This window comes from Manis javanica, chromosome 3 (genome assembly GCF_040802235.1).
Source record: "Manis javanica isolate MJ-LG chromosome 3, MJ_LKY, whole genome shotgun sequence".
NCBI lineage: Eukaryota > Metazoa > Chordata > Mammalia > Pholidota > Manidae > Manis > Manis javanica.
Window position 1 is genome coordinate 133,677,013 of NC_133158.1, and position 14,353 is coordinate 133,691,365.

Consider the following 14,353-nt stretch of genomic DNA (forward strand, 5'->3'; position numbering starts at 1 on the left):
TAGGAGGGGATGAGCTTGAGCTCTGCTTTCTCACCTGTTCTGCTGGTGTCCAAAGGCAAGAACCTAGTGACCGACAGCAGGATGCAGGTTGTCCATGGTTAATAAATGAGACCAGAGGTGTGACCAGTCCACATGCAGAATATACCTACAGCACTGAAACTGTCTTTAACGATGTGAGCTAATCTTGGAACTTTTGAGACTTTTTAAGGCTAAAATAATACCATTAAGGCTGGGAACTTAGACCTTTTGATTGTTTAGCTTTAATTGGCCTGGGTGAATTTCCTCTTCATTCCTGCCCAATATGACTTCCTGCTGATAATCAAAGCTCTGGTTATGTGGTCCTGAAAATTTTCTGAGCCTTAGTGGAAAGCCAAGAATGTGAGATATGTGTTTCCTTTAAAAACATCAATGCTCATTTGAAAATTTGTTTTGGAAAAATAACAGTCTAGAGTTGGCTAAAACTTAAACATGAAAAATAAGTTTAGTCTTTAACAATATATAAAAATATAGCCCACAGAGTAAGGATCTAAGTTTTTTTAAAAGGGAAGAAAAGAAATCAAACAATAAAAATTCTGATCTGTGGATGAGGAAGTGCTTTCTCTTCCCATACCCAATAAAAGAAATCACAAAAGGAAGAAGGCACTAGATTAGAAATTTCAGGTAGGAGTATAAAATTGTTAAGTACAACAATATTCATTGGGGCATTATTTATTATCATGAAAAGTTGAAAATAATAAAAATATACAGTAGTAGAAGAAAATTGCATAATGGGCCACTATGTAACTACTCCAGTTGGTTATTGGAGAAACAGTGATGATAGATCTTTAACTTAAAGCACTGGATAACAAGTATGTACATCACATACTCGGTCATGTTTAAAATGCACCTATCTCTGTATGTGTTACTCTTAGAGGGGCAGCAATTAAGGATGGTCATCTTAAATTAATAGTGGTTTAGTGATTATTTTGAAGGTTGAAATTTCTGGTAGTTTATATTGTGTTCCTATACTTCCCTGCATATTAGTTTTTCTAAACATGATTACTTTGTATTAAAAAAATAAAGACACTTATGAAGAGAAAAAAATGAGAATTAGTTATGCCAAAATTTAGTAGTAGGTTAACACCATCCATAGTCTATTTAAGGTTGTGGCTCTAAGAATGATTTTAATTTCATGAAACAGTTTGTAAATTTAAGGTTTCCTTTAAGAGTTTATTAATTTTATAGTAAAAATAGGTTGGGCATGATGGGTTAGAGTTAAGGGAAGATCAGTTTTCATAAAGAAGGGGATAGTTTTATTTTGGAGAAAAATTATTTTGCTGCATTTATGCATTACTTCAGGAAACTGCCTTTTGATTTTTATGCATGAGGTTTAAAATTTTGGTCAGATGTTTGAAGTAATCAAATTATAAGGTAGATAGTTCATTGAATAAGGGATATAGGGGGAAGCTCACTTGAAACATCAGTCTAGGAAGAACACTTTCATGGATCTCCAATGTGTTCAGATGTCTCGGTAATGCTTCCTTGGTCTAAGAGCAATTGGTGATGTTTTGAAAGGGACAAGCCAGCATACTGAGACAATCCTTAGGAGTGACGACTCACCTGGAATAACGAAGATAGAAGAGAAACTTGGAGTATGAAGTTGACTTCATTCTTCTTCACTCTTCATTTTACGGGCACATTTTCCTGCTCAAGACAGTAGAAGAGAAAATTTTGATCTTATTTCATATGTATTCCTAGCTATATCTGGTTTTACAGAGGTATCAATTATAAGAAATTCTTTGGACAAAAAATGTGTAGGTGAACCTTGATTAGCTGAGGGTTGAGGCAAATGTGGCCAGAAAGCCACACCTCTGGCTCCTCTTGGACCCAAAGCAGGAGCATCTGGGGGAAAAGGCTGAAGGCCTTTCTGCCGGTCACTTTGTGCCATTCATCTTCACTTGGTTAAGGAGCCGCAATCACCTGATGTAGGCAGGGAGCTTGTGGGGCAGAGCTGATACCCACCACCTTTGGTCAGAGAGATTTAGATAAAGTGATTGTAACACTGACAATGGTGGAGTCACAAAGTTCACAGTAAACTTAACACTAGTATTCAAAGAAATGCTAATACAGAGATATAGTCCAAAGTTATGCTTCTGTTTTAATCTGCGATATTAGCAGTTTTCATAGAGATAGAGGTTTTTCCTTAAAACATGGATTGAGGGTTAATTTAAGAAAAAGTGTATAACTGGGGCATCCAGAAAGCTGGCCTACATCTGAAGGAAAGAATGTATATCTCACCAAGGATTTGCTGTAATTTATAAAACTGATCTGCCTCTGAAATGGACTCATTAGGCTCCATGAAGTAGGTCAGCACCGGTGCGGTTATCTGAGTCTCGGGACTTGCAAAGTGCCTACTCTAAGAGCTGGACTTCGTACTTCCCCACTGCCTGGACCCTGGAGAAGCTGCCTCTCTCCACCTGAATTTGAATTTGTAGTCCTCGCCATCCAAACTGAGTCTTTGCCTCCCATATGAGATGTTACAGTACCAGACACCCCAGTGAATCCATCATCTTCTTGCTTCACTATTTGCGGGTTTTGTGCTGGCTTTTCCCATGCTGGCGGAGGCCTAGGGGCTGCCTCTGCTCTGAGGGGTCTCCAGAGGTCTGGCCTAGGTCTGGAGGAGGATGACTCAGGCACAGCATTCTGGAGCTGAAGTGGACACAAGCTGTGGTCTCTGAGACCAGGAAGGAAGCTTTGCTGGAAAGTGCTGACGCACACAGTACCACGCAGGGACATACTCCGCGTCTCAGTCGGCTTTCAGTTCCCTGGGCTCTCCCACTCCCTGAGGGCCTGGTGTTACACAGTCCTTCGGGCTAACGTGACATGGCATCTCTGGAATATCCATCCCTGTGTTTCTTCTCCGTCCCATGAAGTACAGAGGGAACATGTGCCTACACCCATAGGTCTTAATGTGTTGGAAAAGCCTCTCATTTTTGTTCAGTGTAAAAACTCCAGATTTCTTTCTATCCCTTCTCATAACATCATGTTTTTCAGTTTCTCTCCCAACCTGGTCCCTATGCTCTGATTACCCATGTTTTGCCCTTGTTCTGTGGCCCATGGACTGAATACAGTACTCCAAGCGTAGACTGACAAACAGGCTGGGATTATCAACTGATTTCCTGGGTATTGCTCTTCTGGTAATATATCCTAAGAGTGCATCAGATCTTAAAAAATAATAATATTAATATGTGCCATTTTTTGGACAGTTACTGTTTTCAAGGCAACGAGTCAAAGTGCCTTATATATGTTATGTCAATTAATCAGTAATGCCGTACTGACATCGGCACTACTGTTTTATCTCCTTGATTCTAAGACACTTAGTAGCAAGATACACCATTGATTAAATTTCAGGTTTTAGGGAAAATAAAGAAAGGAAATGCCCATCATATTAAATACAGACATAAAAAGCAATAGTCATGACAGTTTCATGGCTTAAAATGTGTGTGTGTAATGGAGAAGGGGACCAGAAAGTACACCTTAGACTCAAGGAGATAAGGTATCTTCAGTCTATGGATGAAGAGACGGAGCTTAAGCAATTTGATTAACTTGCCACAGTCTATAAGAAGGGAGAACCAGGATTCAGACCCAGCTCTGCTGACTGCAGTGTTTGCTTCCCCTATTCACACTGCTCCCTCCCAAAGAGCCTCAAGTGAAGTTGGCTCATCCCCAATTTCCAGGGCTTTCTCATCAAACAGCTGTCAATCCAGGCAACCCCAACCTGTGCTTGTGAGGGTATCTAAAGCAAAGTGCATATATCTACATTGATCCTTGCTAGTGAACAACTGTCTGTATGTACCTTTCCCCATATTTTTAGAGTTTAATTACCAGATCAAAGAGTAAAATTGTTTTTGTGGCTCTACAAACACATTAATAAATTATCTTTGAAAGTGGTAGTGGTATATTCATTAACAATAATAAATGCCACTGGCAATGAGGTTGGTTTAGCACAAATGTTACAGTTTTTTTTAATACAATCCATTACTAGTCTCATTACAATTGGGAATGAGGGTCTGTTGTGGGAAACTCGTGCCTTTGATTCTCTCCTGGGATTCTTCAGGCTCCCAAAGTCCCTCCTAGGAGTACTCAGCCTGTGGGTTACCCCTTCAGGGTTCCTTTGTGGTTAATATGTGCCTCCCTGTTTTTATGGCCTCTGGACTTGGCTCCAAGTCAGAATCCTAGGGAGGGAGAGGGTACTGTCGGGTGGTGGGGAGCAGGGAGGCACACTGCCTTAAACTTTGCTCTACTTCCCACTTGTCCTCTGAACATGCTCACATCCTTCCTTTCCTTTATTGTAAAACCCTGGGTTATTTGATGCAGTTTATAGAAAATCTCTGAATCTAGATGATGATTCTTGACAGTAACAGAATAAGTGGGCTAGAATTAAAAGGAATTCTTTTTATAGATCCTTTGCAGTTGAAGGAGGTTCTTGCAAACTTTCTAGGAGATAATCTGGATGATTAATTAGTAAGAAATTCATGCCAATTGTTCTAGTTCTCCCTAGGTGAAGAACAGGGCAGAAGCAGAAAGTGCCAAGAATGTATAATTGAAAGTTTTAAGGAAAAGAAATTGCCTAGCATATTTCAAATGATAAAGAGAGTAGAACTGAACAAGAGAAAGAATTCTCACCTGTATACAATGCATCCTCTTAGCTCTGGCAAGTATAGGTTTGTGACTAGGAAATAAATGTATTTTTTATCTTAAAAATGGGAATAAAGATGAAAGTCAAATACATATCCTCACCTTCTACTAAAACCACTTTTTGTTATGTGCATGGCTTTTATATGTGGAATTATTGGGGCTTATAACGTTTGAACAGGTAGAATTACTGAGTAAAAATTAGCTCCATCAGATGCTTCTTTGAATTCTAACTCATAACCCAACCAAACTTATATCTTTAGTGAGTGGACAGTTTCTGTCCTGCACTTCTTGGCTAAAAACATAAGACACTGTCTAAAAAGGTAGGTGTGCCACTTAAAAAAGAAAAGCATAAACCATATGTTTATGTCCAGTTTAAATTCAAATTTAGGTTGACTTCAGTGGTGTATCATGCTACAAAAATGTGTTAATATTCCAAGGAATGAAGTTACCTCGATAAGAACTGACTCCTGGATTGTGAGCCAAGATGGGAATATCACACTGATCTTGGATACTATTAACCCACAGCAAGGCTCTATCTACTCTTTGTCTCAAAAATGACTCACTATTTGCCAAAGACTTAGTGTATTTTTATTTGCTACATGATGCATTCTTCTAAAAACACAGGTCTGGAAATTTTAGAAGGGAGTGGAACTATAGATGTACTTCTGTAGATTCAGTTATTGCATCTATCATCAGTTCCTTCTGGATCTTAACAGGTTCTTTATAAACACCTGTGTGCCATTATCTAGGTGAATTAAGGTCCTGATAGAGCCAGAGTAAGCTGGTTTTGTTCTCACAGAATATAATCCTTCTGCCATATTTTCCTCCTCAGACCTTCTTTCCTCCTGTTGTTAAGGTAATATATCCTCTGGAGCTACTCTAAATCAGTACCTTTCAAACTGATGTCCATATGAATCCCGTGTATCTTGTTAAAATGTAGATTCTGTTCCTGGGATGTGGCCAAGATTCTGCATTTTCTAACAAGCTTCAAGCTGATGCCTATGCTCAGGGTCCTTGGACCACACTTTGTGTAAAAGGACCTCAAGGTTTTTACCATCAGTACTTCCAGGAAGACAGGTGCTGGAAAAGGCAAGTGATAAACATTAAATGGAGAAGCCTCCTATGTTCGTCAATGACTGATTGGTCTGGAAGGTGCCAGTTGAGTTCAGAGAGTCAGCAGTGCACACTTAGTACCTTGGGCCTTCAGTTCCCTCTGCCACCCAGCAGTTGCGTCACCTGGGCACATTACTAATCTCTCTGAACCTCAGTGTCTGAATTTGTGACATGCAGATAATATGAAACCTACTTTACAAGGTTGTTGTAATGATTAAATTCTATAGTGAGTATAAAGCACTTAATAAGTGCTTGTTAAATGTTAGCTATTAGTAGTAACCATTAAAAAAGCATTTATTGAGCACCTACTGTGCTGGTGGTGTGCGCCCTGTTCAAATATGAGCATATACCTGCCTTCCATTTCGGCATCTACCTTTTAAAGTGATTTCAAAAAGACTCTCTTTGCATGAACTAACTTGTATTTCTAATACAAAAAATGTTCACTGTGCCTCTTGCCCTAGCATCCAGCACAAACACATGTATGTCTGTGAGGAGCAATGTTTTCCTGCTCTTTTCTTTTTTTTTTACCTTTCTTTGGAATCCTGTCTTAAAAGAAAATGATCACTGACCTAGAATTTATCTTTTCTTTATCTAATTGTTTCTCTGGTTATTGAGACTTGTATGCTTTTTCTGAGCTTATAATAGTTCTCTTTGTGATCCATACTATTATGATTATTAAAAAGGATACTAGTTATGCAGAAACTCCCTAATGTGTCTGATGTATTTTTGAACATATAATAATCTCACTGAGCAGAGTCTTCAGATAGTGAAAAGAGCAGAATTAAAGCATTATTTAATGTCAGCATTCATAGTTGCTTTCTGTATGTTTTGACAGTGTCTTTTTCCCTTATCTTATGGTTATAAGTGGCAATTCATCTTATTTCTGTTAAGAAATGTGAAAGTGATTTTTGCTGCTGGTTACCCCTCTGTATGATCAAGGAAAATTATCTGTTCTTTCTTTGAGTATTGATATATGTCTGTAGATTTTTACAACTCAGCCTATTATTCCTGTGTCTTTATAGATTTTTTAAAAAGCAGCTTCATTGGGATGTAATTCACAAACTGTAAAGTTCATCCACTTAAAGTATACAATTCAGAGGTTCTTTGTGTATTCACAGAGTTGATTTTGCATATTTTTGCCAGTACATTTTTCTTTTCTATGAGCAAACCCCTCCACATTACCATTCCTATAATGAATTTTGTTACTACCTATAGTTGGGGGCAGATATAAGTGCTGTAACAATGAATTCTTGGAAGCTATTAACTTAAAACACTTCCTGATTACATTGTGGCTTTTTATTAACTTTATATTAGTACTGTTTCAAAGATGAATCATAATCTGTCAGCTATGCCCATGTACTATTAAACCTGCCATGTTTCTCGTTACTCTGCTGCCCTTCCTTCTCACTAAACCTCACCCTCCACACACATTCAGTTTAGGTAGTTTACCTTAAGTATTGCATTGTTTCTCAAATGTGGCAACACTAAACTCTGATGGTCCCATGAAATTGCTTTACATAGCGGAAACTCATTTGGAAATTATTGTTCACTGTAGTGACTTTGTAAAAAGAGCACAGCCAGTTTTCTTTTTAGCCCAGTATCTTTTTTATTTGTGAAAGAACACCATTGTTTATCTGGGTAATAAAGAAATAGCCAATTGAAAATGATGTTACTTATCCTACGAAGTCTTTATATGGGCAGCACAAACTCACTGTTATTGAACGTCTTTTAGCTCCAGGTGTCCAGCATCAAGAGCAGGGGCTGGCAGGTGGTGGGTGGAGACTTGGAGATGAAGTTTAAATGCCTTAACAGCACCTGCCCTGTGTCCTATGCCCAGCCATGGTATGCCTAGCACCTTTATTCGTTACCTCAAACTTGCCATGGTTATGGAGATAAAATATAGTGGTCACATTGAAGAGACACTTACAATTTGGATTTCTTGATTGATTGGATAGAGATTAGGGAAAGAGAATTGCAAAGGTGAGTTCCAGGGTTTGGTTTGCACCGCCTGGTCGATGGCATTGCTGGTTCCTTTAGGAGGGAAACTGGAAGGGAAAATGTTCTGGAATTTGGAAGGTGATGAATTCTGTTTTGAGCATACTCAGTTCACCCAATGTGGACTCATAAGAACACTACATGTAAATACTGAGCAGAACAACCTCAAAGAAGATTCCATCTCAGTGACCAGAAAGGGGAAAGGAAAACTAGAAATGTGTGGGAATATGAAAACGAATAGAAGAGTCTCTTAAGAAGAATGAGGTCAAGTTATGCAACAGAAAGGATATGTAAGGTAAGAATGGAGAGGTGTCTTTTGGATTGCACAATATGCAGGTTGTTATGAACTTTGGTGAAAGCTGGCAGGGTATAGAGGTGGAAGCCAGTTGCAGTGGGTTGAAGAATGAGGGAGGAGGGATGAAATATAGGGAGCAACGGACAACTTTCTTAAGAAGTTGGCCTTGAAAAGTGGGTAAGAGAGATAGCTGGATGGGCTCAGCTAAAGTTGGAGTCATAAACACTAGTTGAATGCTTTTTCTGCATCTATGTTTAGAAACTGTGGGATAGGAGTCAAGAAGAGAGATAGTTGGATTGGCCCAGGATTGGGTTTTTCCAGATGGGGCAGCAAGTAGGACAATGGGGCAGCAAGTAGAGATTTTCAGCAAGAGAGGAGTTAGAAAGATGGATCATGTGCTCTCAGCTGGATGAACAGGGACGTGAGGCCTGGAAGGGCTGAGGGAGTGTCAGCAGCTTGTCAGAGATGCAGGAACTGCTGGGTATCAAAGGTGTCCTTGGAAAAAGGATCCTTCACTGCTGTTCTACCAAATAGGGTGGCAATTTCCTGGTTTTAATAAAGAGTCACAGGGCAGATCTGTAGCCATTTAATCATAAGCCCTAAATTTGAGAAATTTTGCAGGTTTGGTGGGAAGATAATGTTGTCACTACATTTATGTTCATCCCACCAAAGGAAGACAGAGATGGTATTTCTGTTGTTCTGGCTGTACTATTTCCTTTTCTAGATTTACTTCTTTTGTTAAAATTGAACAGAATCCATTTGTGTTCCTTCTAATAAGTGGTTTGGTGAGGCACACAGCAAGCCCAAGTCACAAGACTGGTTTCCAGATGTTAGGTTTTGGTGAGGAGAGTTAGAGAGTATTGTGTATAAAAACAGTAGCTTTAGGACTGGAGAAAGCAGGGAATGTGGGGTTCAAGGGCCATGATTTGAGTCTCACACCTACAACTTACACAGTATGATCCTGGTCCCACCTCTTAGTCATTCAGAATCATTGCTTCTTCAGCTGAAAAGAGGGTTAAAAATGACACTGCCCTGCAGAATTAGGATAAGATGTGTATGTGAAGGATGCTTGTAATCTGGAAAGCATTATGTCCAGGTTGTTTCTGCCTTGCCCATACTGTGAGCTGGTCTAAGTCTTACCCATATTCATTCATCCCTCATTTGACCCACAAACAGCTGCTGAGAGCCCAGGAGACACTAGGAACTGGGGATCTAGAGATGACCTCTCCTTTCAGTGAGCTGAGAGCCTTCCAGAAGAGACAGAGGCCACATGGAGTAGGTTGTTCTCAACACACTCACCCAGATGCTATAGAAGCACTGAGGAGAGGCTTCTAAGCCAGTCAGGGAGGTCAGGGGAGGCTTCCTAGAGGAGGTGGTCCCTGAGATGAGTCTGAATGAATGATGAGGGAGGCAAAGAAGGAAACTGGAAGAAGGCAAAGGTGCGGAGGGAGCTGCCTGTTGGAAGGCTGAGAGGTCAGAGAGCCTGGAACATGTTTGGTTCACTCCAGCTGAGCTGGGAAACGTAACACCTTCAAAAGCTTGACTCTGAAGTTACAGCCGAAGAGGAGAGGAACATACATGTAATTTAGATGCTTAGGAATGTTGTAAGTAATAATAATAGGAAAAAATATGAGAGCAGGGAGGCTGGTCAGGGCGTTGATTAATGCAGTCATGAGAAGAGGATTGGAAAGCTGGCACTGGTAGGAGGCCCGAGTGGAGGGAGGAGGGCCCTCTTCTAGGGTTTGCTGGGGAAGGAGGCAAATGCACAGGGTGAGGTGAGGAGTCCTGAGAGTTCCATCCCTAAAGCCCCTCTTTTCAGATTAGAGTAAAATACGACCAGTCATTTCATATCCCTAGTGTCTAGCCTGGTGCTCAGCACATTGTGGTTGCTCAATAAAAACCTGTGGAGTGAATTCCTATCCTGCTGAGTTGTGTGAGTAACCCCACAAAGCAGCGACTGGAAAGCAGGGTGCCTGCCGGTCTGCCTGGCACATGCTGCCTCCCTCCACTCCACGGAGGCTTGGCAGCCTGTCTTTTAATTTGTCATTTCTTCTTAGTACTGACGCAATCCATGTGCTTTGATCCTCAGCAATGATGCAGAATCAGGTGCCACTAGAATAGCTCTGCCTTAATGGCATTCATGGGCGTGGCGGTTTCTTGAGCAAGGACCAAACTAGTTCTGCCCCAGTGAGGCTGGCAGCCTGGCAGCCTGTCCACACCCACTAGCAGTCTGGCTGCAGCTGAGGCAAAAGCAGTTTGTCCTGCCTGTCCGGTCATCCTTACACATTTGGGATGTGGTTCAAAGCTGCATTGTATGGAAAGAATCTGCCCCTCAGACTTGTGTGAGCATGCAAGGTACAGAAGAGGCCCGAGTCCTGTCTTGCCTCTGCTTTCTCTGTGTGACCCTGGGCCTCTGTCTTCTCAGTGCATTGAAGGAGTTTGGATCCAGTGATTACCTAGATCATCATGTGTACTAGACGTTACTGACCAAGTTTTGTATCCACTGTTTTCATCAGTCTAAAGATGGTATCCTGTGGTCATACCCAGAGCCTGCCACCAAATACATGTGCCATATAGGTTCATTGAACTGGATTGCATTAGCTTCTGTTTATTCTTGGACACACGCACACACACACACAAACACAGTGAAATAGTGCCCATTGATGGTATAATTCACTTTCTTCACTGAATTCATTTCTTTTCAACAAAGGCTAACGATATGCGATAGTTGGGTTGATTTCTTTCAGAGATGACAAGGAGCTTAAAGACCCTGAGGTGCAGAGGACAGAAGACTTAGGAGACCAGATTCAGGTTCGGAGAAGAAAGGGGGCTGTGATCACATGGTGACACTTGCTAATAGCCACGGAAGTGTGTTTGCAGAGTCTGGGCCCAAGTTCAGTACACTGCCATTCTGGGCTTCCAAGGAGCTTACAGCTTGTAAGAGGGAAAGAGATGCAAACAGGTATAACTTCATTTTAGCAAAAAATGTCACATTGTATGATGGAGACCGTAGGAATGACAAGTGTATCAAGTTCTCTACTTTTCACAGTGTGTTTGGCATTTAGTAAACATTAACAGGTTTTATTTTTTCACTTCGCTTGACTGGAGTATCAGTATATATCCATAGTACTATGACATATTATTAGGTTGCTAAGAATTTCCTATAAATGCTTTGTAAGTGAAACGATTAAATAAGGAATGTAAGTTCACAGTATAAATACTTTTGTTAAGTAGCACTATAAATATTTTAAGAATAGGTCTAGGGAGAAACATTTGAGTCTTAAATCCAGAAGGGTAACAGGAACAAATCTAAGTAAAAGGAAGACATCTAACAAGGTTATCTATTGAAAGAGAGGGAAATTTGTACTCGCTTAATGGAAATTGAAAAAATACTCATTGTTTTTCCAAATGGCTTATTGAAAACTGCTACCACCAGTAGAATTTAAACAGGACACAGGTCTCACCAGTATTAATTCTGAGAGTCTTGAGGAACTTTTGGGGTTCTTTATTCACCATGTTTTTCTTCTCAAAAGCAAGATGATTAGTTTATAATAGCAAATGACATGTACATTGCATTTACTTTGGGCTAGGTATTGATTTTAGCATTTTATATGTCAACTAATTTAATCCTCACAACAACCCATTAAGGTAGGCACTAATACTCTCCCCATTTTAGATTGGGAAAGCAAGGCACAGAGAGGTTAAGTTACTTTCCCAAGTTTACACAGCTAGTAAGTGGTAGACTGGAGAGTCAAACTCAGGTAGCCATACAACTCCCCTACACTGCCTCTCAACTAGAATCCAGGGGATAGCTGGGGACAGTGGCTCAGGTGCTTACCTAAGAGGGAGGCTGCATATCTGTTTTCAGTCTAAAATATCTGTTCTCCTTAATTTCACCAGGACTCAGGAGGAGCCCTGGCCCCCCTGCACACTGTGGCCAAATGACCAGGCACAGGGTCCCTCTGCTGTCTTTTTGGAGCCTCAGTTTACTCATCTCTGCTGTGGAGATGACAATAATACCTCCTTTATAGAGTATTCTGAAGATGAATGAGATCGAGTATGGGAGGATGTGTTAAAAGAGGTAAAATCTGTATCCTGTATTTTTGAGGAATTTGTGAAGTGAGCTTCATTACATTTGAAATACTTGGACTTCTAGAATAAAGAAAGGGGTCTCCTAATTTGAAGTATTAGATTACCTGGTACTAAGGAGGGCAAACTTTCAAGTGAGTATGTTAAGGCTTTTTCTTTTTAAAAGTTCAGTTGAAGCAATTTTCATAGCTCCTCCAGGAAGACAAAAGCAAATAAACTTCAGTTTTGACCACTGTTTTTCCCTTTCCATTCTCCCTGCCAAACTCCGACCTTATAAGAGATAAGAGCCAGGGAGCATTGAGGCCCTACTTAGGAAGCTGAGTTGTCTCATGAGACCAAGTTTGCTTTCAGTTGCAGTGTGGGCCCATTTAACATCTTTTTGCTGGATGTTGAACTAATTCTCAACTATGGCCGATATTTGTGCATGCCAACTCTTGATTGTAAGGGGTTACATTGGAATCTACAAATATATATATGCTTTCCCAAGTGTGGGTGAGGGACAGTAAGAGACAAAGTATTTCAAAATATCTTACATACAGCCTGGTTAGTGGGTCACTGGTATCAGCTGACTTTAGAAAGTATAGTGAATTTCATTCATCTGCAAGTAATACAAAAATCATTAACCAAGATTGGATTTAAGGACATTAGTAAAATGTCACTTATATTTGATAGCAGGGATTTTTTTGTTTTAAATGCAACAGTTTTTAAAACAGAGATTAACACTCAGAAAATAAAAACCTATGTACCTATAACATCCAGACTGAACAAATTTTATCATTTAGACATACATCCTTCTGATGTGAAATAAGAAAGAAAATGTTACTGGTATATGAAGTTCTCTTTGTATGCCTTCCAATTCCATTCTTTTCCCATCTTCTTTCCCTAAAAGTAACCACTCTTCTGAAATTGTTATTTCCTCAATTGTTTTGTCATGTGTCTACATATAATTATGTTAACAGACAACATATAATATTGTGCTGTGTTTTTTAATCTAATCCTAAACAAACATTGTAACTGAATTTTTGTTGCCAAACTTTCTGTTGAGGTTTATTCATATTGATACATGTACCTCTGAGCTATTTTTCACTGCTGTGTAATATTTCATTAAAATATAATTCATATATCCATTTTCTGACAGATAGACATTTTTGTTGTCCATTTTCCTTTACTGTAAACAGTGCTTCTTTGCCTACTTATATACATGTTTTCTTACATAAACCCACCCATGGATGAGTTTCTTTGTAATTATACTTAGAGGAAAAATTTCTGGGCAGTAGGCTATGCCATCTTTAAAGATGGAATATCACCAAATTGCTTCCCAAAAAGTTATTTCAATTTACACATCTGGAGTAATTCCATTACCTCATGACTACATTGTAATTTATGACTTGCAAGAATGTTACTAATTCAATGCATATAAAAAATTATCTTATTGTTTTAATATAACTTCTCTGGTTACTGGGAAAGTTGAGCATGTTTAATGTAAATTTAGAACTCATCTTTTATAAATTGTCTATATGTATTCCTGGTCTATTTTCTATTGGGCTTTGCAACTTTTTAATTTTTTTTTTAGATTTCTTATGTATTTACAGGGGTTCTTTATATATATTTCATGTTTATTTTCTCCTAATCTGACCTTGTTTAGTATTGCCATTTGTCTAACAAAAGTTTTAAATTTTAGTTGAACCTACCAGCTTATCCTTTATGGTATGTTTTTTATATCTTGTTTAGAATTTCTCCTGACCCTGAGGTCATAAAGACATTTTTCTATCATATTATGGCAAAGGTTTAAATTTTTCTTTTTCTTATGCAAATTTAGGATTTTAGTCAAATTTAGGAAATTGTTCTTAAAGGAGCTGTGAGGTAGAGAACAAATTTTACTTTATATTTCTTTATGAATTGTCAGTAGTCCTAGTATCATTTCTGGAAAAGTTAATTCTTTGTTCACTAATTTTTTCAGTGTCACTTCTGTCATACACCAAGACCCATACAGGCATAGCTTGTTTTGGAGATCACTATTTGGTTCTATTTGTCTATTTCTGTGCCAATACTGTACTATTTAAATTTCTTCAGCTTTATAATTCTTGATGTCTGGTTGGACAAGTCTTATCTGTTTATCCTTAGTTCCTTTCTGTTATGAATTTTAGAGTCATATTGTCACGTTCTGTGAGAAATTTTTTGGAT

The 14,353-nt window shown here is 39.2% G+C and overlaps 1 protein-coding gene across 7 annotated transcripts in view; it reads left to right on the forward strand.

Moving 5' to 3' along the window:
* The window catches only part of PLD1 (phospholipase D1), a 225,204-nt gene that overhangs the window by 44,477 nt on the left and 166,374 nt on the right, over positions 1-14,353 (forward strand). For 4 of the 7 annotated variants that reach the window (XR_012129383.1, XM_073232089.1, XM_073232086.1 and 1 more), the window contains exon 2: positions 4-173. The exons of 2 other annotated variants lie outside the window; for them this stretch is intronic. Coding sequence is in view for 3 of the 5 variants with exons in the window: in XM_073232089.1 (XP_073088190.1) it covers positions 133-173 (41 nt within the window). In the remaining 2 variants the exon portion in view is untranslated. Of the gene's footprint in view, positions 1-3; positions 174-11,980; positions 12,162-14,353 lie in introns of all 7 variants that reach the window. One more of the 7 variants, XM_073232087.1, reaches the window with a different exon arrangement.